Source organism: Ruditapes philippinarum, unplaced genomic scaffold (assembly GCF_026571515.1).
Source record: "Ruditapes philippinarum isolate M1 unplaced genomic scaffold, ASM2657151v2 ctg903_1_1_1_1, whole genome shotgun sequence".
Lineage (NCBI taxonomy): Eukaryota > Metazoa > Mollusca > Bivalvia > Venerida > Veneridae > Ruditapes > Ruditapes philippinarum.
In genome coordinates this window covers 207,096-234,130 of record NW_026854880.1, presented here as the reverse complement: position 1 = coordinate 234,130, position 27,035 = coordinate 207,096, and the positions used below count along the sequence as shown (strand labels likewise).

The 27,035-nt window shown below is 31.8% G+C and overlaps 1 protein-coding gene across 2 annotated transcripts; it reads left to right on the top strand.

Moving 5' to 3' along the window:
• LOC132741409 (kinesin-like protein KIF9) lies at positions 1 to 27,035 on the top strand. Of its 2 annotated transcripts, XM_060729557.1 has the most exons (19): positions 1 to 162; positions 649 to 802; positions 1,782 to 1,968; positions 2,977 to 3,060; positions 3,585 to 3,677; positions 4,142 to 4,354; positions 5,199 to 5,276; positions 5,715 to 5,783; positions 9,971 to 10,075; positions 10,756 to 10,811; positions 12,992 to 13,082; positions 14,608 to 14,673; positions 19,634 to 19,971; positions 20,389 to 20,474; positions 20,839 to 20,961; positions 21,783 to 21,962; positions 23,661 to 23,776; positions 24,006 to 24,110; positions 24,520 to 27,035. In XM_060729557.1, the coding sequence occupies exons 1-19, from the start codon at positions 15 to 17 to the stop codon at positions 24,631 to 24,633; spliced, it is 2,406 nt and encodes an 801-aa protein (XP_060585540.1). In that variant the 5' UTR covers positions 1 to 14; the 3' UTR covers positions 24,634 to 27,035. The 2 variants fall into 2 exon arrangements, with proteins under 2 accessions (XP_060585540.1, XP_060585541.1); XM_060729558.1 differs by lacking the exon at positions 14,608 to 14,673.

Genomic DNA, 27,035 nt, shown 5'->3' with positions numbered 1-27,035 from the left:
TGAATGTTCATGTAATGAAAGATGGACGTAAGGGAGTTGTCAACAATCAGATTCAAGACTGGTCGTTTCGTCTAGATGGTATCTTTCATAACGCCACACAAGACCAGGTGTTTGACACAGTTTCTGCAAATATTGTCACATCAGCACTTGATGGCTACAATGGTAAGTGCTTCCTAATAAATTCATTATATTTTGTATACATAAACAGGTGTGTAAACAGATATCTAAAATCCTGTAGTAGAATGTTTAATTACTTTAACAGTGTGTTGGTTTGATAGTAAGACCTGTACCATGGATCTTCTTGGAGCTTGGAAGGTGTTATATAATATAACAGTGTTAATAAAAAGCCAAACAACAACATAACATTATGTTTCTTGTTGTTTTGTAATGAAAAAAATCAAAACAACACATTGTACTAGTTTCGACTTTTATACGTCTTCTTCAGAATTGAAAACCAACAACATACAAAAAGTGATGTAACATACGTTTTAGCTGTAACACCAATGTGACATTTTAGCGAACATAAACATAAATGTAGATCAAGATGATACTATAGGTTTTAGAATATTTTTTTTTCAATATAGAAAATTTGTAATAAAACCCAATATATTTACATGTTACGATATCTTAACATTTGATGTTATGTAGGAACTATGATGTGTTATGGACAGACTGGTGCAGGTAAAACATTCACAATGACTGGAGCCACCGAGAACTACGCTCATCGAGGAATGATACCTCGCTCAATTTCTCAGTTGTTCAAGGAAATTGAAGATAGGCCTGAGTTTGCTATTACATGCAGGTAAATATCATTTATACAAGAAAACAGAAAAAGAATGGGTAGATGCATGTATATTTTAAATGGCAGACTTACCTGTGTAAGAGCATTTTTTTATTGAATGTGTTTTTTTTGCCATACATCTTTGTACACATCTTGTATTTTGGAAGTTTTGTTTTTTTAAATATTCAAGTAATTTTTGCAGTATATAGGTTTATACACTTGGTGCAAAGTGGTTGTAACTCCTTTCTGATGTTACATGAATTTATTGTACCAAGCCCTCAATTTATAACCCTCTATCATATTTATTTCTTGTGTTTATAATTCATATGGTAAAACATATCAGTCTTTTACAATATTACATTAAAAAAATCATGTATTATTGTTGATTTTCTATCCTAAATCTATTAACAATATTACATGAAATAAACTTGCTTTACTTTGGCCACTATCCAGATTTCTTTTAGCAAAAAATGAAATGAGATATGATGTTAAGCTCAGGATAAACATAAGAACATGCATAGTTTATAAGACACGAAAAATATTATTAATTAATTCAATAGCCGTATATAAATTGAAACCTACAAACATGTTATTGTTTGTTTATGTAGATTTATAGAAATAAGAGAAGGCTCTGCATATCATTAGCTTTTTAAAAGAATTTTGACAGGTTATTTAGTCCAGTATTAATGGTTTTTAGTTAAGTTTAAACATTATTTATTAATAAATATTACATAGTATGAATACAGTAGTTTTTCAGCATGTAAGGATTATGGGAATGGTTTGAAAATTCTCACACTTATTTCAGAACATAATAGGAAATCACTATCCAAGGACAATAACTCTAACATCAATTTTTACAGAATTGTGGCCCTTTTTGAATTTAGAAAATTCTACACAATCCAGGCTATTGATTTACTATCAAACACTGAGAAAAGTCTTAATATATACCTTTAATATGTAACAGCTAAATGATGGATTTTGATTCAATTGTCTCTTTCAGGATATCTTACATAGAAATCTACAATGAGACGATGTTTGACCTACTTTCAACGTTACCCGAGTCATGGAACCAGCTGAATGAGAACCAGCCAATGACAATATGCGAGAATGAGGACGGTATTTATGTGAAAGGATTGTCGTGTCACCTCGTACAGAATGAGGAGGAGGCCCTTAACTTGTTATTTGAGGTAAGTGAGATTATCTGTCTGTTTTAATGATATGATTATAATTGAGTCGCGTCACGACAAAACCAACATAGTGGGTTTGCGACCAGCATGGATCCAGACCAGCCTGCGCATCCGCGCAGTCTGATCAGGATCCATGCTGTTCGCTTACAAACCCTTTTACAAGTAGAGAAACTGATAGGGAACAGCATGGATCCTGATCAGACTGCGCGGATGCGCATGCTGGTTTGGAGCCATGCTGTTCGCAAACCCATTATGTTGGTTATGTCATGACACGGCTCATATACATTCTCTCAATCTTCATCTAGACCAAACCGAAGTCTTTTATATATAAATGTAATACTATACCTGATTATTCAGTTTAATTCATTTGATAGTGTGTCGGGTCTATATTAATTATTTTCCTGGCAAGTTATGAAGTCATGATGTGGCACATTTTGTCTACAACTTTTTTGTTTGGCAACAATTGCTTATATTGCTCATATGAAATGTTACAGTACAGGGAGGTTTGATTCATCCTAAGAAGAATATATAGACACGATATTGTTTAAAAGGAGCAGTGTTGTGGATATGCTTAATTATAATGGGTTGTGAACCATTCTTTTCCTCAACGTGTGGATACTAGGTTGTCCTGAGCTTTACATTAAACTTCTATTTCTTTCTATTAACCCTCTTGTAGAAGTATTATCTAATATTATATCTACTACATATGAGCCGCGTCACGACAAAACCAACATAATGGATTTGCGACCAGCATGGATCCAGACCAGCCTGTGCATTCGGACAGTTTGATCAGGATCCATGCTGTTCTCTTACAAACTCTTTTACAAGTACAGAAACTGATAGCGAACAGCATGGATCCTGATCAGACTGCGCATCCGCGCAGGCTGGTCTGGATCCATGCTGGTCGCAAACACATTACATTGGTTTTGTCTTGACACGGCTCATTTATAGAATAGGATAAGTTTTATTGACGGTTATAAAATGTACATGTGTTTTTGTAATTTACAGGGGGAGACAAACAGAGCTATAGCATCCCACACATTAAATGCCAGGTCATCTAGATCACACTGTATATTTACAGTCTACATAGAGGTAAGTATTTAATGTATTTAAACTACATTGCATTAACTGTCCATGGCATTGCATTAAAATTACATTGCATTAAGTGTCCATGGTCTATTTTTTAATGCTTCCACTTTCCCGGTAAACTATTGAGTGGTGATTTATATGAATATGTTGGATTTAAATGATTTCAGAGAAATCACTTGTCCTTGGGGAATTTTGAACAGCCATTTTGGAAATTTAAACATTGGAAATTGTGAATTTTAATGTTTATTTTCTATTGGGAACAGTACTGTTTTAGGGTAGTAGTTAAATAAAGAAAAAAAAACATTGTTATTCCATATCATCAATTACATTTTATGTGACAATGTTTAATATAACTCTTGTAGCAATATTTACAGATTTATCTCTCTTTGATCTTAGGATTTTCTTTAAGAAATATTATAACTTCTTTATAGTAATTTGAAATAAAGGGGTGCCATAATGTGTTGATTTTTTTGTATGTAAAATTGCTAGAACTACTGATAAATTATCGGATTTTTAATGAATTTCAGACAAGATCTCGTGTACAGTCCAATGCTAGATACACTGTCTCTAAACTCAACTTTGTTGATCTGGCGGGAAGTGAGAGACTTGGCAAAACAAAGGTAAATCTTGTTATATCATTTCTAACATTATTTAAAAAGAATATCTTAAGCTAAAGATTAATATAAGGGTCTTGCACCAACAGACGGGACAGACTGTATGAGGAATATCTGTCTTTTTTATCCAGGGCACAAATTTTTTAGACTGACTAGATTGTGTCATTATTTAAAAATATGACGTAAAATAATTTTCATTTCATTCTTTATATATACGGAGTGTGTAAATTGGACAAACAACATTACGATGATATTTAAAAATTCTTTTATACATTTGTATGAAATTTTGACTGTACATGTATTTGTTAAAGTCTTGCATTAATGTACTGTAAGTACAGCAAAGGAACAATAAATACAGTTGTTGTAAAGAGGATTTGCTCTGCAGAGGGCCACTCTTCGGAGATTTCACTGTACAATTTTCCTTCTAGTAGTGGTTATATTAAAACAAAATATGATATATTTTATTTCAGTCTGAGGGTAAGACACAGCAGGAGGCTATGTATATTAACAAATCTCTGACGTTCCTCGAACAAGTCATCGTTGCATTAGCTGATAGAAGACGGGAACATATTCCATTCCGACAGTCAAAACTTACACACTGTCTAAAAGATTCCATCGGCGGGCGCAGTAACACACTACTGATAGCAAATATATGGGGAGAATCATCGCAAGTTGAAGAAACTGTAAGTATACTTTCACGAAAAAATGTCCTCCTTTTAGTAAATGAGCAGTGAAATCAGACGTTTTGTTTAGTTTATCGTTTATGTAACTCAATATATTTCATAAATCACAAAAAATTTAAAAATCATGAGGACAATGTACAAATCCCTTCATCAAAAATGTGAGCTCAACTGAGCAGTCACATGATCAAACTGGCAGGAAACCCATAGAAAAACACTGGTCCAAGGGAAACAACTCTCTAAATGGCAAATAATAAAGAATCACAGATTGTGTCCCTGTTATATTTATATTAAAGAAATCCATGTTTTTCTTGTCTTGACAATTTCAGTGTACATTGTACCACATTGCTGATGCCTTATTAAAGCTGTATTGTAGATGTATATATTGTAAATCATGTTAATTGCTAAGAGGTCGACATGGAAGACTGGGAAAACCAAATGTGTACCCTTGATAAATTATATTTAACTTACTTACTTTACTCCTAGAGATTCATTCTTGTTTTGATTAATTTTAAGAAAATCGACAAAAAAGGAATAAGGCATTTATGATATGTGGATTTAACTTGAAATACACAAAAATATGACACAAAAGCAGCCTTTATTCTGCTTGTAATAGAGTTGGTATATTATACAAATTGTATAAAGATAGTACATTTGGCCGTAGTGATGATCAGAATCTACCATACTTCTAATCAAGAAATATTATATATAACATAATCTCAGGTTAATCATACAAACACTTTTGACCCACCCCCCCCCCCCCCCAATTAAAGAATAAGACACTCGGAAAAAGCAATTTTAATAGGTGACTTATAATATATGAAATTATTGTTTTATTTTTTTTCAGGTTTCCACATTAAGATTTGCCACAAGAATGATGTGTGTGGCGAGTGAACCAACTGTAAATGAAGTCTACGACCCTGCTGTAAGTTTGATACTTTTAATTTGAGCCGCGTCACAACAAAACCAACATAGAGCGTTTGCGACCAGCATGGATCCAGACCAGCCGGCCCATCTGAGCAGTCTGATCAGGATCCATGCTGGTCGCTATCAGTTTCTCTACTTGTTATTTATCACCAAATGTCTACAGTGTAACTAATATTTTTCTTTAAAAAACATGTTTAAAATTTTCACGAAAATTAGAATGAATCTGGAGGCATGCTGCTTTAACATTTTTACTAACCTAAGCAAAGAGCTGGCAGATCTTTTGAAGAAGAATATTTTTTTTACCCCTTTGGACAAGTAAAATCTTCCATTTTGGTATGGAAATTAAAGATTTAATAAAAATACTGACATAGCCAAATACAGGTACAGCCTGTAATATGTTTTAGAGATTTTACATATATAAATCTTATTTTTCCAGGTGTTAGTTAAGAAATTACAGAAGGAAATAAATCACTTGAAGAATGAGCTAGCCATGCATGATACTTTGGTAAGTCTGCTTTTAAGATACTTAAATATAAAAATTATAAAAGATTTTATCCTTATTTAGCCTCAATATAATTTCATGCTATTGTTTTAGTGTATTATTATTACTATAATTATTATTATTATTATTATTACTACTATAATTACTATTACTATTATCATTATTAGCTCGACTATTCGAAGAATATGAGAGCTATTGTAGTCGCCCCGGCGTTGGCGTCGGCATCAGCGTCCGCGTCGGCGTCTGCGTTGGTTAAAGTTTTTTGTAAAATCAAATATCTCAATCATTACTTGAGATATTCAATTGAAACTTACAATACTTATTTATAGTAACAAGGTACATCAGATTGACAAGTTGGATAACTCTGCCTACAATATTGACAGAATTATGCCCCTTTTTAACTTAGAAATTTTGGTTAAAGTTTTTTGTAAAGTCAAATATTTTAATTATTGCTTGAGATATTCAATTGAAACTTACAATACTTATTTATAGTAACAAGGTACATCAGATTGACAAGTTAGATAACTCTGCCTACAATATTGACAGAATTATGCCCCTTTGGAACTTAGAAATTTTGGTTAAAGTTTTTTTGTAAAGTCAAATATCTCAATTATTGCTTGAGATATTCAATTGAATTTAAAATACTTTTTTATTGTAACAATGTACATCAGTTTGCAAAATTGCATAACTCTGTCTGCAATATTTGCAGAATTATTTACCCCTTTGAAACTTAGAAATTTTGGTTAAAGGTTAAAGGTCTTCAAAGATATTTACTTGAAACTTTACACATGCACTTAGGGTCATAATTGGAGGGTCATAATTGTATGTCACTGACCAAGTTCCATAACTCTATCTTGCATTAAGGCTGATTCATATCCCCTTTTCTACTTAGTCTCTTGGTTAATGTTTACATGCAAGTTTTACACATCTCAATAACTATTAAAGATATTTATTTAAAACTTCACATATGCATTTAGGGTCATAATTGTAGGTCACTGACAAAGATCCATAATTTTATCTTGCATTTAGGCTGATTTTTCTGCCCTTTTTCAACTTAGAAATTCATGGTAAAGTTTTGCTTGTAAGCTGTTATCTCAATTACTACTGAAGGGTTTGTGCCTTTTTTGGGACAATTTTATGCATTCATAATAATAAAGCAGTGATTTACTTGATAAAACATCTTAATTAGAAGCCTTTGTACCATTTCTGTCAAATTTATGTATTCATAGGTAATTAGTATTATTATAATCAATAAAACACCCTTGTGACATTACCTTCCGAACAGTCAAGCCAATACTGTATAATTAGACTCTCTATAAGGCCTATAACATGAATTTATAAAAAAAAGAGCCCTTTTGTGATCTTAAAAAATTTAACATTATCAAGGCTCTTTTACTATCAAGTACTTAGAATAGCCGAGCGTGCTGTCCTACCGACAGCTCTTGTTATTATTACTATTACTTTTATTATTATTATTTTTATTATTATTATTTCTCCTATGTAGGCTTTGCTTACAGAATACATATTATTTTGGTGGTATTTAAATTTTAAAAAGTCTACAAATGTCCCCCAATGTAAATAAGTAACACTGTTCCAACAGGTCAATGGTTAACAATAAGCAAATAAAATGAGTGATTTATCAATCAACAAGCTGTAAAATTCCTTGTTATCAATGACATATAAATATGCTAAAGTTTTTATGCTGTGCTTATGCTATAAAGTTCAAACACTTAAATTAGCTTACAATATAGAAAAGGCCAAAAACAGAAATGAATTGTTTTTCGTTTTCACATGATGTATTGCTAGGTAGGTAAATTACAGGATAAAGGGTGGAAAAGAGTAAATAGAAAAATAATATGTAGATTAATCCTTGCCATGATTGAATAAACGTGCTGTCTGATCAAGATCTGCATTATTTCTTAATTTAGTCAGTATATATATTGAAATTTTTCCTCAGTATACATTTTGAAATTTCCCCTCAGTCAGTATATGTTGTGAAATTTGCTCTCATTCAGAATTATATTTTGAAATTTTCCCTAAAAAATATGGATGGTTTTGTCCTGATTGATAAAAATTGGACATGTCCATTTAAGATATTTAGTGGTTTAAGGGAATGATATTTTGACTTTTTTGCTTTGAGTATGAATCAAACACTTCAATCATTTTTCTTAAAAATGTCTCGATTTCTCTTTCGCTGAGTAAATCAAACATGTCAATAAATTCTATAGTAACTCAGGAGTATTTGTTATGTTTTTAAACCAATGAAGATACTTGTTTTAAATTAATTCAAGTGAAATTTCATATTATGTCTTTAGTTAGAAGAATAGAAATCAGGTATGCAAAGAAACAATGAAATATTGCTGCTGTGTCAAATATACACAGATAATAAATATTTAATTCTTCCAGCAATAAATCAAAGTAGATCTATTATGTTATCTATTGTGTTATTGACATAAATCCTTTTGACTCTAGATTTGACGACATTTAATGGTTTGTCCATCAATTATGTATAAAATCTACATTGATTTTTGCCCCGTCTGCTGCGGCTATAGAACTATCAGATGATGGTTATACAGTAACTTCCAGTCACTAAGTATCATAATATTTATATCTCAGTTGAACTGATGTTACGTCCTACTATTTTTTGCTCTGGAAAAAAAAAATCTTAACAGACAAAGGAAAGAAATTTTTCTTGTAATGTTGACTAGAGGATAATTATAAGGAATGGACATTCTTGTGATAATGGAATTGACCTTGCTTGTTGAAATGGTTATAATGTATGATTGTATATAATAATCAATGGATGTTATTTTAAGATGAATCAGTGTGAGACATGATCATGGTGTAAATTGCTAAATGTTCATTATCATGTGATTTTTTTTTTGTGTGTAGAAAATCTCTGGTTATTTAAATCAGTTTACTTTTCCCTGATGGATATTAAATGCAGGAGTTTTTTTAATTTTGTGATGCCAAACTGTTTCGCATGAGAAAAAAAAATCTATATACATTGTATTTGGGCAAAAGAGAAGGGAAATTGCTTAGAATTATTTTTGTGTGAGGAAAAACTTCTTGACATAAAAAATAATTATATTTGGAACAAAGAATCAGGATATAAACTAAAATGTTAATAGATATCTATTAATAGATGTCCTGCAGAGTCAAACATTATATATGTATGCTACTAATGGACTTGTGCATTATTTTTTTAACAAAAAAACTAAGTAACAAAAAGATTATTGTCATTAATAAAATATCAAAACTGAATTTTGTTTATAAAGAAAATTTTGTTAAGAAAATGGATATAAATCTATTTGAAAGTGATGTTTGTGGACAATATTACATGGATACTAAGGTAATGATAATGGGATTTTTTTTTCTCTCAAATTTTGATCATTCATTAATTGGATAGATAGATCAAAAACCAACACAATTTATCAAAAATAGTTCTGCTTTAATAAGCTTCATCAGTTGATATCATACAGAAATGATTAATAGCTTTCCTAAAAAATAGTTTAACGTGTAGTGTAAGGATTTTGAAGTTGTTATCAGAATGGTAAGAAATGTTTAGATAGAGAAATGAGCCACGTGTCACTACAATACCAACATAATGGGTTTGCAACCAGCATGGATCCAGACCAGCCTGCGCATCCAAGCATTCTGATCAGGATTCATGCTGTTCGCTTACAAACTCTATAACAAATAGAGAAACTGATAGCGAACAGCCTGAATCCTGGTCAGACTGTGCGGATGCACAGGCTGGTCTGGATCCATGCTGGTCGCAAACCCATTATGTTGGTTTTGTCGTGACGCGGCTCAAATTGGCTTAATGGTTAAGGAGTCTGACTGTCCACTCGGGGATCAATTAGGTTCATGGCCCTACTGAGGTGACGGCCATGTTTCTCTATAAGACTGTAGTATTAGTTAGTTCAAGGGAGAGAACTCTAAATCAAATAAGCTTCCACTTTTGATCAGAATCAAGTTAAGATAAATAATTTATTTGTTTTTTAGCTAAGTTACAGGATCTAGGTTTTTGATTCATGTCTATTATTTCTGCGTGTGGTGATTATGCTCTGCTGTAAAAGCTGTCAAATTATCCCTTTTTTTATAAGGTAGATAATTTGCTTGAAAAAAAAAGAAGCAATGGTTGAAATGCTAAAATAGATTTTGTATGTGTATATTTTTATTTGCAGACAAATCGCAGTCAGATAACATATGACCCGTTGTCAGAGCAACAGAAGTACGAGATACGGCAGCAAGTTAGGCGGTATGTGGAAGGAAATCTTGATGAAATCGATGTAAGTGGAATTTTATAAGGTTATATTAACTTGACTGTCACTGTTTTTGTTCTTGAATTTAAATAGTACGATTATGATCCCTGCTCATATATATATAAAATAAAAGGCACTTTGATAAATTTTTCCTGATGATAATTGTTGGAATGATTTATAAGCTTATACTGCATGGACACACCTACTTGCTTTGTATATGAGAAGTTAACACAAATGTGTTATAATATTATGGAATATTGGATATCATTGTTGCAGGCATACAGCCAGATTGTGTTTTTTGTGTCCTAATTTATCACAAAACAGTGTTGATCTATATCTGGCACAGTATCAATGTTATTGTGATTGCAAATTATTGTAAAAAAAACACTGTAGAATTTGATTAATGAAATAGTGTAATGAAATTGAGATAAAAAGGAAATTCACTTGTTTTAAGAAAAAACTGTAAATACATGTTTGTACCTGGAATAGGTATTGTACCATTGCCGTCAAAGACAGAATAGACTTTAACACAAAATTATTGTGTTGAATTTAACATGACTGATATGTTATGTTGTGTTGACTTTGACTTGAGAGATATACTGTTGTGTTGACTTTGACCTGAGGGATATTTTGTTGTGTTGACTTTGACCTTTGACTTTTTTGTTGTGTCAACTTTGTTTTGATGGATTTATTGTTGTGTTTTCTAGGTTATCAATTTGCGACAGATACAAGGTACATTTGAAGCATTTAGAGATATTTACCAGTAAGTAAAAAGTTTTTATTATTGAAAAAACTTCTCACATGTTTTCATTCTATTTAACTTTTTATGCCACCGCAGCATCTGCGATGCGGTGGCATATAGCGATTCACCTGTGTGTGTGTTTGTTTGTGTGTGTGTGTGTTATATAGATTATATAGTGAACTTAAAAAATCTTCTTGTGAAAAACCACTAGTCCAATTTCAACCAAACTTGGCAGGATTGATCCTTGGGTGAAGGGCTTCCAAAGTTGTTGAAAGAATTTCATTCCATGCAGAAATCTGGTTGCCATGGCAACCAAAAAGAATTATAAGAATAAATTAAAAAAATCTTCTTGTAAAAAAAAACCAAAAGGCCTAGAGCTTAGATATTTTGCATAAGGCATTGTCTGGTAGACCTCTACCAAGATTGTTCAAATTATAGCCCTGGGGTCCAAGTCGGCCCCGCCCCGGGGATCATTGATTTTCACTATATGTACATATAGTAAAAACTTAAAATACCTTCTTGTAAAGACCCAAATAGCCTAGAGCTTAGATATTTTGCATAAGGCATTGTCTGGTAGACCTCTACCAAGATTGTTCAAATTATAGCCCTCAGGGGTCAAAATCGGCCCCGCCCGGGGGTCGTTGATTTTCACTATATGTACATATAGTAAAAACTTAAAATACCTTCTTGTAAAGACCCAAATAGCCTAGAGCTTAGATATTTTGCATAAGGCATTTTCTGGTAGACCTCTACCAAGATTGTTCAAATTATAGCCCTAGGGTCAAAATCGGCCCCGCCCGGGGGGTCATTGATTTTCACTGTATGTACATATAGTAAAAACATAAAATACCTTATTGTTAAGACCCAAAAGGCCTAGAGCTTAGATATTTTGCACAAGGCATTGTCTGGTAGACCCTTACCAAGATTGTTCAAATTATAGCCCTAGGGTCAAAATCGGCCCCGCCCCGGGGGTCATTGATTTTCACGATATGTACATATAGTAAAAACTTTAAATACCTACTTGTAAAGACCCAAAAGGCCTAGAGCATAAGGCATTGTGTTGTAGACCTCTACCCAGATTGTTCAAATTATAGCCCTGGGGTCAAAATCGGCCCCGCCCCGGGGGTCATTGGTTTTCCTTATATGTATATAGTAAAAACTTATAGTAAAAACTTTAAAAAAATTTCTTCTAGCAATTGACAAATGCTAGAGGTTAGATATTTTGCATGAAACATTGTGTAGTGAACCTCTAGCAAGATTGTTCAAATTATAGCCCTGGGGTCAAAATTGCCCCCGCCCCGGGGGTCATTGATTTTCAATATATACATATAGTAAAAAATCAAAAAAATCTTATTGTCTGAAGGTACAAGGCTTCAAAAACTTAAAATACCTTCTTGTAAAGACCCAAAAGGCCTAGAGCTTAGGTATTAATGCGGTGGCATAGCATTTTTCTCAAATGCAATCTTGTTTAACACCTATACTGTTAACTCTTAGTAAAGCATTCTTTTCTATTTGATTAAACTTTGAGTCATATTATCTGTGCCTCTAGAAGCAAGTTTCTGACCCAAAAACCAAAATCCAAAATGTTTTATGAGATAAAATGATACCATGATTTAGTTTAAAAGACTTGAAATTTTGTATGAGCCTGCAAATTTGACAACTGCTGGTGGGTGGCATGGGGAGAGGGGGAAGGGTGTAGTGGGTTGCTTACAAAGGGGTATGCAGTATAGAGGTAGTTTGTACAATAGGTTTAAGTCTCTTTTAATTCTCTCGCAAATTTTGAAATTCATTTGAAATGTGAAAAACAGCTCTACAGAAGTACTGATGTAGAGACAGTGTTCACAGTATATATAAACAATTCTACTCCTGTTTATCACATATAGAAAGGTTCAAGTTGAAATATATAGGTTCCCAAGAAGGGTGCAGTGATTAAAAGTAACATGTTCTTGTATTATTGAAAGACAAGGTACACATTGAATTGTATAGGCTAACAAGACAGGGTACATTGATTTTGTTTGTATACTGTGATGTTGCCACTCTTTCCTGTTGACCAATTTGATTATCATGTAAGAACAAAACAAGATTTGTAAATTTTGAGAAACTGAAATAAGCTTCTCATGGACGGGCTAAGCCTATTGTATCACGTTAATTATGTTTGTTACTGCCTCTATTATTTTTGACAATGTATTTTATTTGTACAGGCAAATGGATAAGGACATAGAGGAAAGATTACGGCAGAAGTATGCTTTGATAGATCGCACTGACCCTTCAGCTATACAAGCAGCCCAACAGGTAATTATTGAATACATGGCATATGTGTTGTCTTAGTATGCAGATTCTGGCTAAAAATAGTAACATTATTTTTTATTTAAATGGAAATCGATTTTGTTCATTAAAGGGTTTTGTTTTTCCTTGTAAAATTAGATGTAGAGCTTATGTTTATAATTTTTATCTGTTTCTGGCTATTTTTTGATGAAGCTTCAAATATTGTTAGATAATTGTGCAATAGTCAGTTGTAAACTTCAGGTATCCCCACCCAACTCCATTGTAAAAGCAGAGGATATAAACTTTAACCATCTGACTATATCTGTAGTGCCATGTAAATTAGAGCTGTCATTTTGTCAATATTGCAATATTGATTAAAGTTGATATTCTACATACAGTTCAATAGTGAATACTGTCGATTCACAATTTCTTAAATGATGTTTCTAAATTCAAAATTTCACCATTGTAATGATTAAATGTTGAATTCTGCTTAAGCCAGTGCTAGGGGGCGTGGACGGTAGCTTGCACTTTCCAATGTCAGCCCAAATGTCAATGCAATAAATTTTGTTTTAGAGTGTTAAAATAACCGTACAGTGCTAGGGCTTTATGTGGGTATTTAAACATCCCACTGTCCCAGCAGTACGGGCCATTTCTAAGGTTTTGAGAATGAAAAAGTCGATGACTCTACTTTTATGATTCCCGTGGGGTGGGGGATGGTGGGGGCCCGGTTTAATTCCCATGGGTAGGAGATGATTACAATTATGATTCCCCTTGATAGGTGATGAAGGGGGCCTGGTTTAATTCCCATGGGGTAGGAGATGATTACAATTATGATTCCCCTTGATAGGTGATGAAGGGGGCCTGGTTTAATTCCCATGGGGTAGGGGATGGTTACAATTATGATTCCCGCAGGGTAGGGAATGTTAGGGGCCTGGTTATAACTGACAAGTGCATTGATTAGTTTGATGTAGTGAGTGTTAGGTACAATGAAAAATATATGTTCTCTCATTATTTAGGGATCATTTAGAAAGTATGATTAGAGATTTGATTTTCGGTTTTGATTAATTCTTTTATTAAGAAAATTAATGCCCCAATCATTTCTAACCTTGATTATTGAATTTTTATTATTTAATTATGGTTTAATGCCTATATTAATCAGGTGATAGATAAAGAAATATCACTATGGAACAAATACATGTTAAGTTTATGTTCACGATTGGTAGAATTTTTTTTTGATATTTTAATTTAAATTTTTGAAATTGTTATAATATTGTTCAGAATGAATAAATTTAGTAGTTCGACAAAGTGCAATTCAGGTTGACCCAGTATATTGCAATACTGGTCTGACCTTATCATTGCAGTCCTATTAAAGATAGTATCTAAAAGTCTGTTCAGGGCATAATTTCAGTACTATAGGAAAAAAATAATATTTAATTTTTCATTCTCAGTCATTGCATTCTCAAAATAATTAATGATATACTTTCTTCTCAATTTTTTACTTAATCATGTAAGCATTTTAGCTCAGAAGGTATTAAAATCGTGCCATTTTCAGTCAGTCGCAGAGAGAAAAGCGTCGAATCAGTCAATTACGAGCGTACGCTCGGGTGATATATCACAAGTAATTGGAATGTTGTTGTTGTTGTCGAGGCTTTCCTATTGTATATATAAACATACGATATCACATGTACTGTTATTGCCTATAGACTCTTATAGAAACTTGTACTTGAAATGTTGCAAAGCAACGCTGTGCCTATTTGAATAACAATCTCCTCAGACGAGTTTCTAATGAGTTTATATAAGATGACAGTGTATGTTAGACACATTTCTATCACATGACTAGATATAAGGTACGATGATAGTACATGTACATATTTTGTAACCTTGATTTTCATTGGATAAGATTCAGCATGCCTCCAAATTCATGCTAAATTTCATGAAAATTTTAAAAAAGGTATTTAACAGTAAAACATTGTAAAGTGAATAAAGAAATTGATTAAGAAATTGCAAACGCCATTTAAAATCCATGTTACTCCTTATTACCAAAATGTTATCAAAATATGCAAAAGACCCCCTCCTGCATTAGTCATGCAGTACAAATATGCTGATAAATACTGCAAAATCAGTCATTAATTGCAGATAAGTACGTTTTTCTAAAATTTGATTTTCTTGAAATATTTTGGCTCATCTGCTTTAAGATGTAATCTGGTATAAATTTTTTTATCATTTATTTTGTTGACTTGTATAATTTTTTCTAAAGTTGCGTCGCTGTTAAAATTTTACGTTTGCAACTTTAAGAAATACAAAATGTAACATTGAAAACCAGGGAAGTCATGTGGTAGAAGTGTGTCTCAGTGCCTTTGATTCACCATGTAGATTTTGTAATTTTATTCATGCAGCATTGTCACTTCCAAGCTATACAAGCTTTTTGCATCGGCTGCCATTTTCTCGCATTGTATCTATATAATTTTTAATTTGCTATAAGTTGGTTCATTGATTCAAAGAGATCTATGATAGAAAAAAAAAACATCCTGAAATCTAAGAATGTTAAAATGAATGGGACTGTCCTTGTGGACAGAATATTTAAGCATTTTAATGGTGTAATCCAGGGCCCATAATTCATGACACTGTTTCTTTAACCCTTTTTTTTTTGCAAATAAAGCAATTTTTGCTTCTCAGTTTTGAATTTTTCTTTTTTTTAATTAAATGTAAGCCATGGGAAAGGTTCTAATTGGAACAATTAGTTTATATTAATTTCCTCTATTTATTAAAACCATTGAAACAGTCAGTTTTTATTTTATTACCCCCTTTCCACTCTTTCATTAAAAATATAATATTATGTGAAAAGTGTTAAAGTTTCTATCAGGTAATGCTCTTTTTCTTTTCTTCTTTTTTTCATTAAAAAAAAAGACATTGTTCAAGTTTTATCCCCACTCTTTACTTTAAGATATTAAGTTTAACTGTAGACTAAAGTTATTATTTATTTAATTAAATGTATGCTATATGTAAAAGGGAGCTGGAGGAAAAGTTAAATCACCAGCAAAGAAAGTATGTATAAGTTGTTAGTTTGGAGATATAGAAAGTTATATTGAGCCGCGTCACAACAAAATCAACATAGTGCGTTTGCGACCAGCATGAATCCAGACCAGCCTGCGCATCCGCTCAGTCTGATCAGGATCCATGCTGTTCGCTATCAGTTTCTCTACTTTTAATAGGGTTGGTAAGCGAACAGCATGGATCCTTATCAGACTGCGCGGATGCGCAGGCTTGTCTGGATCCATACTGGTAGCAAACGCACTATGTTGGTTTTGTCATGACGCGGCTCAATTATTGACAGTAGTTTGGAGATAGTAGATCACAAATCTTACATAGGTTGTCACTTCATATAGATTTATATATCAAAATATTAGATAATAAGTCTTTGAGCATGCCTGTGGCTAGCTTGATGAAAAATTTCCTTGATGTGTAAGTCAATATGAAATGGCAATTGATGTAAGAGATTATTTTATCACATGCAATTATTATATTATAATATCTTACCGGAATTATATAAACATGGCAAATTTTTTACCATTGAATGTAATAGCTCTAACTGATAATAGCCCTGATGTTAGGCTAGAATTTTTTTTTTCAAAAATGACTAATATTGTCTGATGCATCACAATATTTTTTTTCTTTAACAATTTCACCGATAAGATATACATAGAGCTGATGACATCATAATATTTTTTATTACCCTTCCAGATTTTTTCCGCCTTTTTGATTGGATATTGATCACCCGAAAGAAATTGATATTACCGAGCCAGACGGGTAATATACACATTAAATTTCCCCGATGGGTACCCCACGTTGTAAACAACATGCGCCGTGTGATGCGCGTACGGTTTGATTTTACGCGATATAAATTCCGATTTACAAGCACTTTTAAACTGTCAAATGATAAATATTTACCAAAATAGAGTAATGATACATATTCTCGTCAGTATAGAAAACAAACATGACCTTGTGAAAGCTTGATATTAATTCCAAAAAAGTGCGTTCAACAGACTACTCCTTTTCTCTTGTTTACATCCGTTATGTTCGAAAGATAATACGTCATGTATTTATGTGACGTCATGTTATGGTGAAGGGGTATCCTAAAGGGAATCTTATTTCGACGTTTCATTTGAATTAGCAATGATTTATTTCAAAATCGTCTTAACTCGGCACGGGAAGGTTAATAAAATTATTATTTTGGTTTTGGAGTGATATATGTGGATATATTACCTGCCAAGATTAAATATCACCCTCGCCTAACGGCTCGGGTGATATAAAATCTTGACAGGTAATATATCCACATATATCACTCCAAAACCAAAATAACATATAATATTGTGAAGAAATATATCGACATTTTAGTGCAGTAACAAAGTTAACTCCTATTAAATTTCAATACAAGTTAAACCATTACTGCATTTAAAAAATAAAATTTGACTGAAGGATTATAAGGCACAGGTTTAATATATAAAAAGGAATGAAGGAATACTTACTTTTGTGAATATGTACACACAAAACATACTAATTAAAAATGTGATGTTATTTGTTGTTTATATTTTCACTTCCTTAGAAAACAAATTATCTATTATATTGCACAGATATATATTGACATGCATGTTATAAATATTATATATATGTGTCACGCTAGAGCGTTATGCATATACTTCACCTTTAGAAACTATAAATAGAATCTATAAATAGATATGTACTGATTGAATATAGGACAATAGACTTTAACTCTCTGGAATTAAGAATATTTTGGTTTTTTCCCAGCTTATCAGGGGGGTACAAAAAACTTTTTTACAGTTTGGCTTCGAAAAGAAGCGCAACAGTTGACCAAAAGGGCACCAGGAATTTTGTATTGGGAGATAAGCTTGGAAAAAAACACATTTGCCGAGTTCCTGATAACAAATATTGAAAATATATATATTGGGTTTTTCCCTGCTTATTTGGGGTTACAAACAAATTTTTACTGTTACAACCTTGAAAATGAGCTTTGAACTTTAAAATATTTACTGATATATAGTGTGGACTGTAGTACACATTGAGGCTTTAGCTGTAAAAAATTGTTTGTACCAGGGAAATAGCTTAAAAAATCCACATTTGTGAAGTTTCGGATAACAAATATTGCGCTTAACAATAATTTCAAACTAGTTTGAGAAGAAATCATACAATAAATTAATTTAGTAAAAGATGATTTCAAATGTACATATCTTTAATTGGACATGTATCACATTTATATTTAGAAATGATCAATGTCTGTGTTTATAGAATAACATGTTGATATATATTTAAATGAGTGTATTCAAAGAATATATTATTGTTCAATTACATCCTGAAGATAAATAATTACTATGCTCATCTTTGCGCAGAATTTTATTGAAATTCATAAAATTCATATTGAATTTGTCTAATTTGAAAAAAAGTGTGTACAAACTATGTATGGGAATCTGCATTCCCTATTAAAGATCAAGTAAAGTTTGTCCTTTTCTAAAAAAAAAAAAAAAAAACAAAAACAAAAAAACTGCCATTTTTTTTAATGGCACTTAGAATATATTAATTTTGTGGCCTCCTATAGTGTAAGTGTTCATAAACAAATTAACGTTGTGTGAAGTCAAAACATGTTGATTTTATATTAACAAAGAGACAGTGTAGCAATATTCAATATTTTCAAATATCAAATTTGAGCATAGTATATCTTTAATATGTTTGTTTCTATATATTGAAAAAAAAACACCTTTAAATGGTATAATGAACAGTCATGTGCAATTCAAAGCCGTAATCCTTCCTATACTGGAACCAAAAGGGATTGAACTTTGCCACCAGTTTAAAGCAAGGGCTGCCTTACACCACATAATAAATGAAATAAAAGAGAAACAGAGAGCATATGGCAGTGTTAAGGGTTAAATGGAATAGAAGAGAAACTGAGAGCATGTGGCAGTGTTTCAGGGTTGAATGAAATAAAAGAGAAACAGAGAGCATGTGGTGGTGACTACTAGTGCTGGAAAAATTAGGATTTTGTTTGATATTGCTGAATTTATTTGCATGATTTAATTTAAAGTGATACATCATTGTTGATTTAGATGATTATAGTCTTCTTCGGCAATTTTAAAATGTCTTAATTAGTAAAATAAAATGACAATGTAACTAAATTGATTATTTATTTCTTTTTGTTTGTTTTAAGAGTGATGTAAATTCATTGAAAATATGGAAAAAATAATAATTAATAAAAATTTGCTTTATATTATTATTATGCTAATTTTGGTATATTTCCTTTTATATTGAAAATCAATTAGATCGTGTCAAATTGTGTCAAGATTGTTAGTTTTAAGTTAGTGTTAATTGGTTTTTGTATTTGTATAAACTAGACTGGGCCTGCAGATTTCAATCCCAGGTGACTTTGGTTTCTTTGTGACATTGACTAATAGGTAATTCCTCTCATTATATAGATGATGTTAAATGATTTGGTGTTTTGATGGTTTCTTCCTGACAGGCGATGTTGTTAATGTTTCAAATATGTTATCATTTTCTGTCTGACATTGCAGGCTGGTGTTCCTATAAGTGATGATGGTACACTGGTAGGAGAATCTGACGGGCAGAGTTTTGGTGTGGGCGTGGCACCACGGTCGGCTAGAGCAGAGCCCTCGTCGGTTGTCCAGCTCAAGAAGAAAGAAGACGAGAGGAAGAAACGAGATAGAGGTGGCCGCGGAGCCCGAGGAAGTCCCGTGGCTGGTAGAGCAAGTCCGGCTCACAGTGGCAAGGGTGAGAGGGATATAAAGAGCCCGCATACCCCACTTGAAAGGGAACGTAAGGAAGAGGAGGATAGAACCACACCCACGAGTTCTGCGGGCGGGTCTCGCACAGAGAGACAGACGAGACCTAGGTATGTTTAATGATGTACTTCTGTAATTGTAAATTTCCTGTCTTAAGATAGAAACAGTGACTCATACAAAAAATGCTTCAAACTTTACTGTTAACAAAAAAAAAAAATGCTTCAAAATTTACTTTTAACAAAAAAAATGCTTTAATATTTACTGTTAACAAAAAAAATACTTTAAAATTTACTGTTAACAAAAAAAAAATGCTTCAAAATTTACTTTTAACAAAAAAGTTCTTCAAATTTTGCTATTCCCTCTATGACATTACCCCATGTTGTTATATTTATTCTATTTAATGGCCTATGTTATTTATGAAATATAACCATGATCATCAAGGTGGTTTATTTGCTGGAGTGATGAGATTTTAAACTTAAATACACTGGTAATGTTTTAATACATAAACATTTCTGGTCTTTTTACAGTACTCCACCTCAGAGAACAAAGGCATTTGAAGAGTTTAAGCAAGAAAGAGGAAGTGAAATAAATAGAATTCTCGTAGAAAATAAAGGTAAATATTTATCCTGATTACAGTTTATAACTTAACAGTAGCTATAACTAACCTTTGTTACCAGTATCATAGCCAGGCCTGTTGTTTCTGTAGCATAATTTTCTTGTCATAAATTTAAGTTAAAAATTGTCTTCCAAGCATTTCCATTAAGTAATAAAATGGAAAAATATTAGTGTAGTAATTTAATTATTGATAATATACTTTAAGGAATATAGTAGATGGGAAAAAAAAGAGAAGATATACCTAGAGTTTAGTTGTTTTCCCTGATTTACTTTAAAATGAAGCACTCTTCCGTGACATAACAGAGTCTACAAAATGAAGTTTTCTTACATATTTAATGCCTGCATGATTTATTGTTTTACAGAAATTTTAGCATCGAAAAAGAAGAAGTATACCGAGTTAGCTAGAACGATAAACCAAACCAAGGTGGATATTGATAAAAGTCGATCAAAACTTGATCAGCTGAAAGAAGACAGAGAACAAGCAGGTTGGTCAGATGTTGATCATTACATTTATAAATTGAGGGTGTAAATGGAAAGAGAATTGATCTTGTTACTTTATATAGTCAAATCGATATTAAAAGTGGTTTATAATTTGATGGTATGGCAGAGTGGTTAACTTGTAATGCTAGTCATATAATGATCACTATCTGCGTGGGTTGGACTTTGGATTCTTTCATGTGAGGAAGCTATCCAGCTAGCTTACAGAACGTCTGTGGTTCTATTCAGGTGCCCGTTCCTGTCTGAAATAATGCACCGAAGGGCATCTGAGGTCTTCCTCCACCAGTTAAGCTGGAACATCGCCATATGACCTATACTGTGTCAGTGTGACGTTAAATCAAATCAAACAAACAATCAAAATCTGTCTGGGTCGAGTCGTTGTTTCCTTGAGCAAGAAATTTTACACTTATTACTCAATACTTATTGGTCTAGGAATGGATAAATTGGCGTATCAATGGCCTAGTTATTTTCCAAAATGATTTTCACAGTTCATTATTCATATAATTTGCAGAGTGATTGCCCTTTGAATTTTCTAGATCATTTATCGAGTAATTCCCATTATTTTTTTACCATGATAATTTGTTGAGTGATAACCCTTCATTATTTTCAAGATAATTTTCAGAGTGATTTCCCTTTAATATTTTCAAGATAATTTGCATGAGTGAATGTCCTTAATGTTTTTTAGATTAGCCATCTTTGAATCTCACATCAGTTTCAATGACAAAACACATTTTCAGTTCTATAACTTCTTTGTTTTAACTAATTGTCAGCTTGGATCCTCATGTATTTTTTTTTTTATCAATTTCAGGTCCGACATATAACGAAGATGGTGATATTGTCATCAGTGAGGATGAGTTCCTGGAAATTAAGAGATTAAAGGACCTGAAACAGAACTATAGAAATGACTTTGATGAGTTGAAGAACCTTAAAGCTGAGGTTCAGTACTGCCAGAGACTTGTTGATCAATGTAGGCAGAGGCTTATACAAGGTAGGTAACTCCACATTTATACAAGATTTGTTAAAGGTATGTAACTCAAGATTTATACAAGATTTTTTAAAGGTAAAGGTAGGTAACTCAAGATTTATACAAGATCTGTTAAATGTAAGTAACTCAAGATTTAAACAAGATTTGTTAAAGGTAGGTAACTCAAGATTTATACAAGGTTTGATAAAGGTATGTAACTCAAGATTTATACAAGATTTGTTAAATATAGGTAACTCAAGATTTATACAAGGTTTGATAAAGGTAGGTAACTCAAGGTTTATACAAGATTTGTTAAATATAGGTAACTCAAGATTTATACAAGGTTTGATAAAGGTATGTAACTCAAGATTTAAACAAGATTTGTTAAAGGTAGGTAACTCAAGATTTATACAAGGTTTGATAAAGGTATGTAACTCAAGATTTAAACAAGGTTTGTTAAAGGTAGGTAACTCAAGATTTATACAAGGTTTGATAAAGGTAGGTAACTCAAGATTTATACAAGGTTTGATAAAGGTAGGTAACTCAAGATTTAAACAAGGTTTGATAAAGGTATGTAACTCAAGATTTAAACAAGATTTGTTAAATGTAGGTAACTCAAGATTTAAACAAGGTTTGATAAAGGTATGTAACTCAAGATTTATACAAGGTTTGTTAAAGGTAGGTAACTCAAGATTTATACAAGGTTTGATAAATGTAGGTAACTCATGATTTAAACAAGGTTTGATAAAGGTATGTAACTCAAGATTTATACAAGGTTTGATAAATGTAGGTAACTCAAGATTTAAACAAGGTTTGATAAAGGTATGTAACTCAAGATTTAAACAAGGTTTGATAAAGGTAGGTAACTCAAGATTTAAACAAGGTTTGATAAAGGTAGGTAACTCAAAATTTAAACAAGGTTTGTTAAAGGTAGGTAACTCAAGATTTAAACAAGGTTTGAAAAAGGTATGTAACTCAAGATTTAAACAAGGTTTGATAAAGGTAGGTAACTCAAGATTTAAACAAGGTTTGATAAAGGTAGGTAACTCAAGATTTAAACAAGGTTTGATAAAGGTAGGTAACTCAAGATTTAAACAAGGTTTGATAAAGGTAGGTAACTCAAAATTTATTCAAGGTTTGATAAAGGTAGGTAACTCAAAATTTAAACAAGATTTGTTAAATGTAGGTAACTCAAGATTTAAACAAGGTTTGATAAAGGTATGTAACTCAAGATTTAAACAAGGTTTGATAAAGGTAGGTAACTCAAGATTTAAACAAGGTTTGATAAAGGTAGGTAACTCAAGATTTAAACAAGGTTTGATAAAGGTAGGTAACTCAAAATTTATTCAAGGTTTGATAAAGGTAGGTAACTCAAGATTTAAACAAGGTTTGATAAAGGTAAGTAACTCAAGATTTAAACAAGGTTTGATAAAGGTAGGTAACTCAAGATTTAAACAAGGTTTGATAAAGGTACATGTAGGTAACTCAAAGTTTATACAAGATTTGTTAAATGTAGGTAACTCAAAATTTATTCAAGGTTTGATAAAGGTATATGTAGGTTACTTAAGATTTATACAAGATTTGGTAAAGATAGGTAACTTAAGATTTATACATGATTTATTATAGATATGTTATTTAGGATTTTTCAGAGATACGTGATAAAAGCAAATCAGTTGTTGACTGCTTCCATGAATAACCTCCCTCTTTCTTTTTTTGTTGCAGAATTTGACAACTGGTATGCTGAGAGTTTCTTGAACCAGTCTGATGATCCTCAGACTAGTGTAGCAGCCGGTCATGGCATTAGACCGGGCATATTTATACCATATAACCCAAATCAGGTAGATTATCTTAAACCTTCCTTTGTCTAGACTTGCTTAGTTTTGTTTTGCAAAGAAAAGAGGTCAAATATTAGTCTTTTTCTTAATTTACAATTTGGGAATAAAAACACTGTGTCAATTTGAAAATTTCCAAATAACTTATTTGAATAAACATGATAATTGATTTGCAATTATTAATTGATTTATAATTGATTACTGAAGGAACGTGATAATTGATTTATTTCTACAGCTTGAGGACGAGCAGGAGAAGTTTGATCGTTTACAGATGGAATTGTTGATGAATGATCCAGAATCTGCTGCCTTCTATAATGCCAAGATGAGGAAAGATAGAAGGGTAGGTTATATATAGTAGATACAACATTGATATGTTATATGACCAAGTGTAAACCATTGTTAGTTTCTATAAATGATCCACTAGGCCATTAAAATTATATTGCATGGCTGTGCATATATTTTGACGTGATATCATTTGTGTCATACAAACATAGTGTAAAGACGGGCAGAATGTTAGTGTAACACTTTAGGCACATCAATGAAAAATTATTTTTTGGCTTTTATTCTTGGTATGCGATAAATAGAAAATTATATTTGTGTAGGTCCATTACTGAATTTTTTGAATAAAATAATATTTTTCTCACCATATGCATTATTTTAATTCAAGTTGTTCAATAAATTTAATATTGAACCTACACTCATTCAATATCCTGTATATATTAAAATGTTTGTTTTATTTTTTTGTACAGAAAACATACGAGGAGGCGATGTCACAGCCGCAACCTTCCTACAGACGAGCCCCTGGTACCCCTACTATACATGTACGGAACCAGCCCCCGAGTATGCTGCAAGTTTCTCATTAAAGTGTCTTCAAATTTAAGTTCTGATTATTGGACAATTAAACATTGTAAATGTTTTTTTTTATAAATATATATTTATGTGTAATTATTATTGTTGCAATTGAAAATGCTCCTGGGTATATATTATGGACAGTTATGAATGTTATGGTGAGAAAAAAAATGATATGAATGTGTAGATAACACAGTCTTAACAATGTAAATGTTTATGTGTATGTTGAAAGAATTTTTTTAAAAAAGTGATTTTATTTACTTTTTGTGAATTAAAAAAAAGTAATTTTATTTACTTTTTATGACATATTATTTGAATACTTGAAGGCAAAGCTTTACTTGAAAATAGCAAAAGTGTTCCAAACTATTTTTTTCTCAAAGTTTCAGAATTTGTAGGTGTTTGGTTAAAGTAACTCTTGTATCAAACCAAAGCAATGTAAAAGTTTGATTATACAAAAGTGTAAGGTTTCTTTTCATTTCCAATATGCCTGTGAAATATGTATGGTAAACTTTTTGTGATGTTTTTTTTTCTGTTATACAAAAATGTCAGAATAAAAACCCTTCATTTATGTCAAACATGTAAAAAGGATGTAGTTCGGTATATAGCAAATAAGAGACACTTGGAACCCATTAGGGTGACTTCTAAACCCCTTGACTCTGAAACCCTGTTTTACATGACTTTTCCACCTCTAGAAGGTAAGACATTTTTATCCCTTTATAAAAATTTTAGGGATGACAAGGGGTCAAGATGTCATCCGGTCAGTTATATTTAGGTAATAGTGAAATTGATTATTTATTTTAAGATTCACTATTATATTTTGGAAGGATGTTAATGAGGAGTACGTGGATAGGGATCAAGGGGTTGGGGGGGGGGGAGTGGGGTTCTCGGTCTGAAAACTGAGTTCAGAAGAGTAGGTAGAAATGGGTTATTGAAAAACAGAGACAGGTTTGAGAATTGAACTTTTTTACAGCACATTCAGTATTCTCACCTGTGTGGTGTACCTGTTGTTAATGATTCTATTTATAGAAGTCTGTTGTAAATGATTCTATTTATATAATTTTTGTGTTGAGTACTTGTTACAGCATTGATGATGATTATTTTTTACAGATACATTAAGAACTATGATTAAATTTCATTGTTCAAGTCGCATTGATTTTTATTATTTATTTTTTCTCCATTTTTTTGTATATTAAAGCATGCATTTATAAAGGTATGCAGGATGTGTTATTGTCATATCTATTTTTAGTTTCCTTTTTTACAGGGAGTATTACACCATTGTTTATAATTGAGGTGAATAAGTTTGTCAGTTTTTTCGTTGTTTGAATGCCAATTTTTAACTGACGGACAGTGGTATTAGTATGAATGTTTTTATGTAGATATATATAACACAACTGTGCTTGTTTCAAGTTTGTGATAACTTAACGACTGTGATATTTTATTGTACATCTTTTTTTTTTAAATCTTGTTGTTTATCTTTGATGAATTTAAGAGTTCAAAGTCTAGGTGAAGTTGTATGAAACTTGAGATATAATGAGGTTTGACATTAAAGCTGTGTGTAATGATTTATGATAAAGAGATCCTGATTGATTACTTGGATAAAATATATATTTAAAGGAACTCCACCGAGGTCCAAAGGTTTTAAAACATAAAATTTGAAAATCTTACAAATATCAAGTGAAGCTCTTCAAATGGAAAATACTGCATATGTTAACAAAGAAATATACTCAGAATTAAACTGAGAATCAATTTTTGTGCGATTCTAACCTGGAATTGATAGAAAAGCATTGCAACGCTTTTCCTTTTTTGGGTCATTTTGCACAATATGAATTATACAAGAAAAACAGTGTGAGGGAATGACATGAAAATTTGCACACAAGTTATTGGTTAAGACTTCCATCCATTGGTACATAAATCTAGGAAAAATATTTCCAGCCCCTTCATGTCTAAAAACCTCAGTGGAGTCCCTTTAATATACACATTTTGTTTTAAAATAATCAAAATTTATGTTAAATAAAGAGTTTAATTAATTGTAACAGTCATTCTAGGTTTTCTTGTACACTTAAATACATCAAAGACATTCATGTTAATTTTTTTTTTTAAAGATATTTCAGAATATGAATTTTTACATGCCATCTTTTGGCAAATATAGATAAAAGTATGAATGCATGTTCTTTTTTTATTCATATCATTAAGTATTTTATAAGAGTACAGGATGTTTTAAGTGTTGTACACTTTTACTCTGCATCTGGGACAAAAGATTAAAGGTATTCTAGGTCCCAGTATATCATATATATTGTATATATATATTTTTTGTTTTGTTTTATTTCTTCTTTACAATGTGTAGTGCAGCATATATGCTGTAAAGTACTGTGTATCATATTACATGTGTAATAAATAAAAATATTGCACCTTTGAA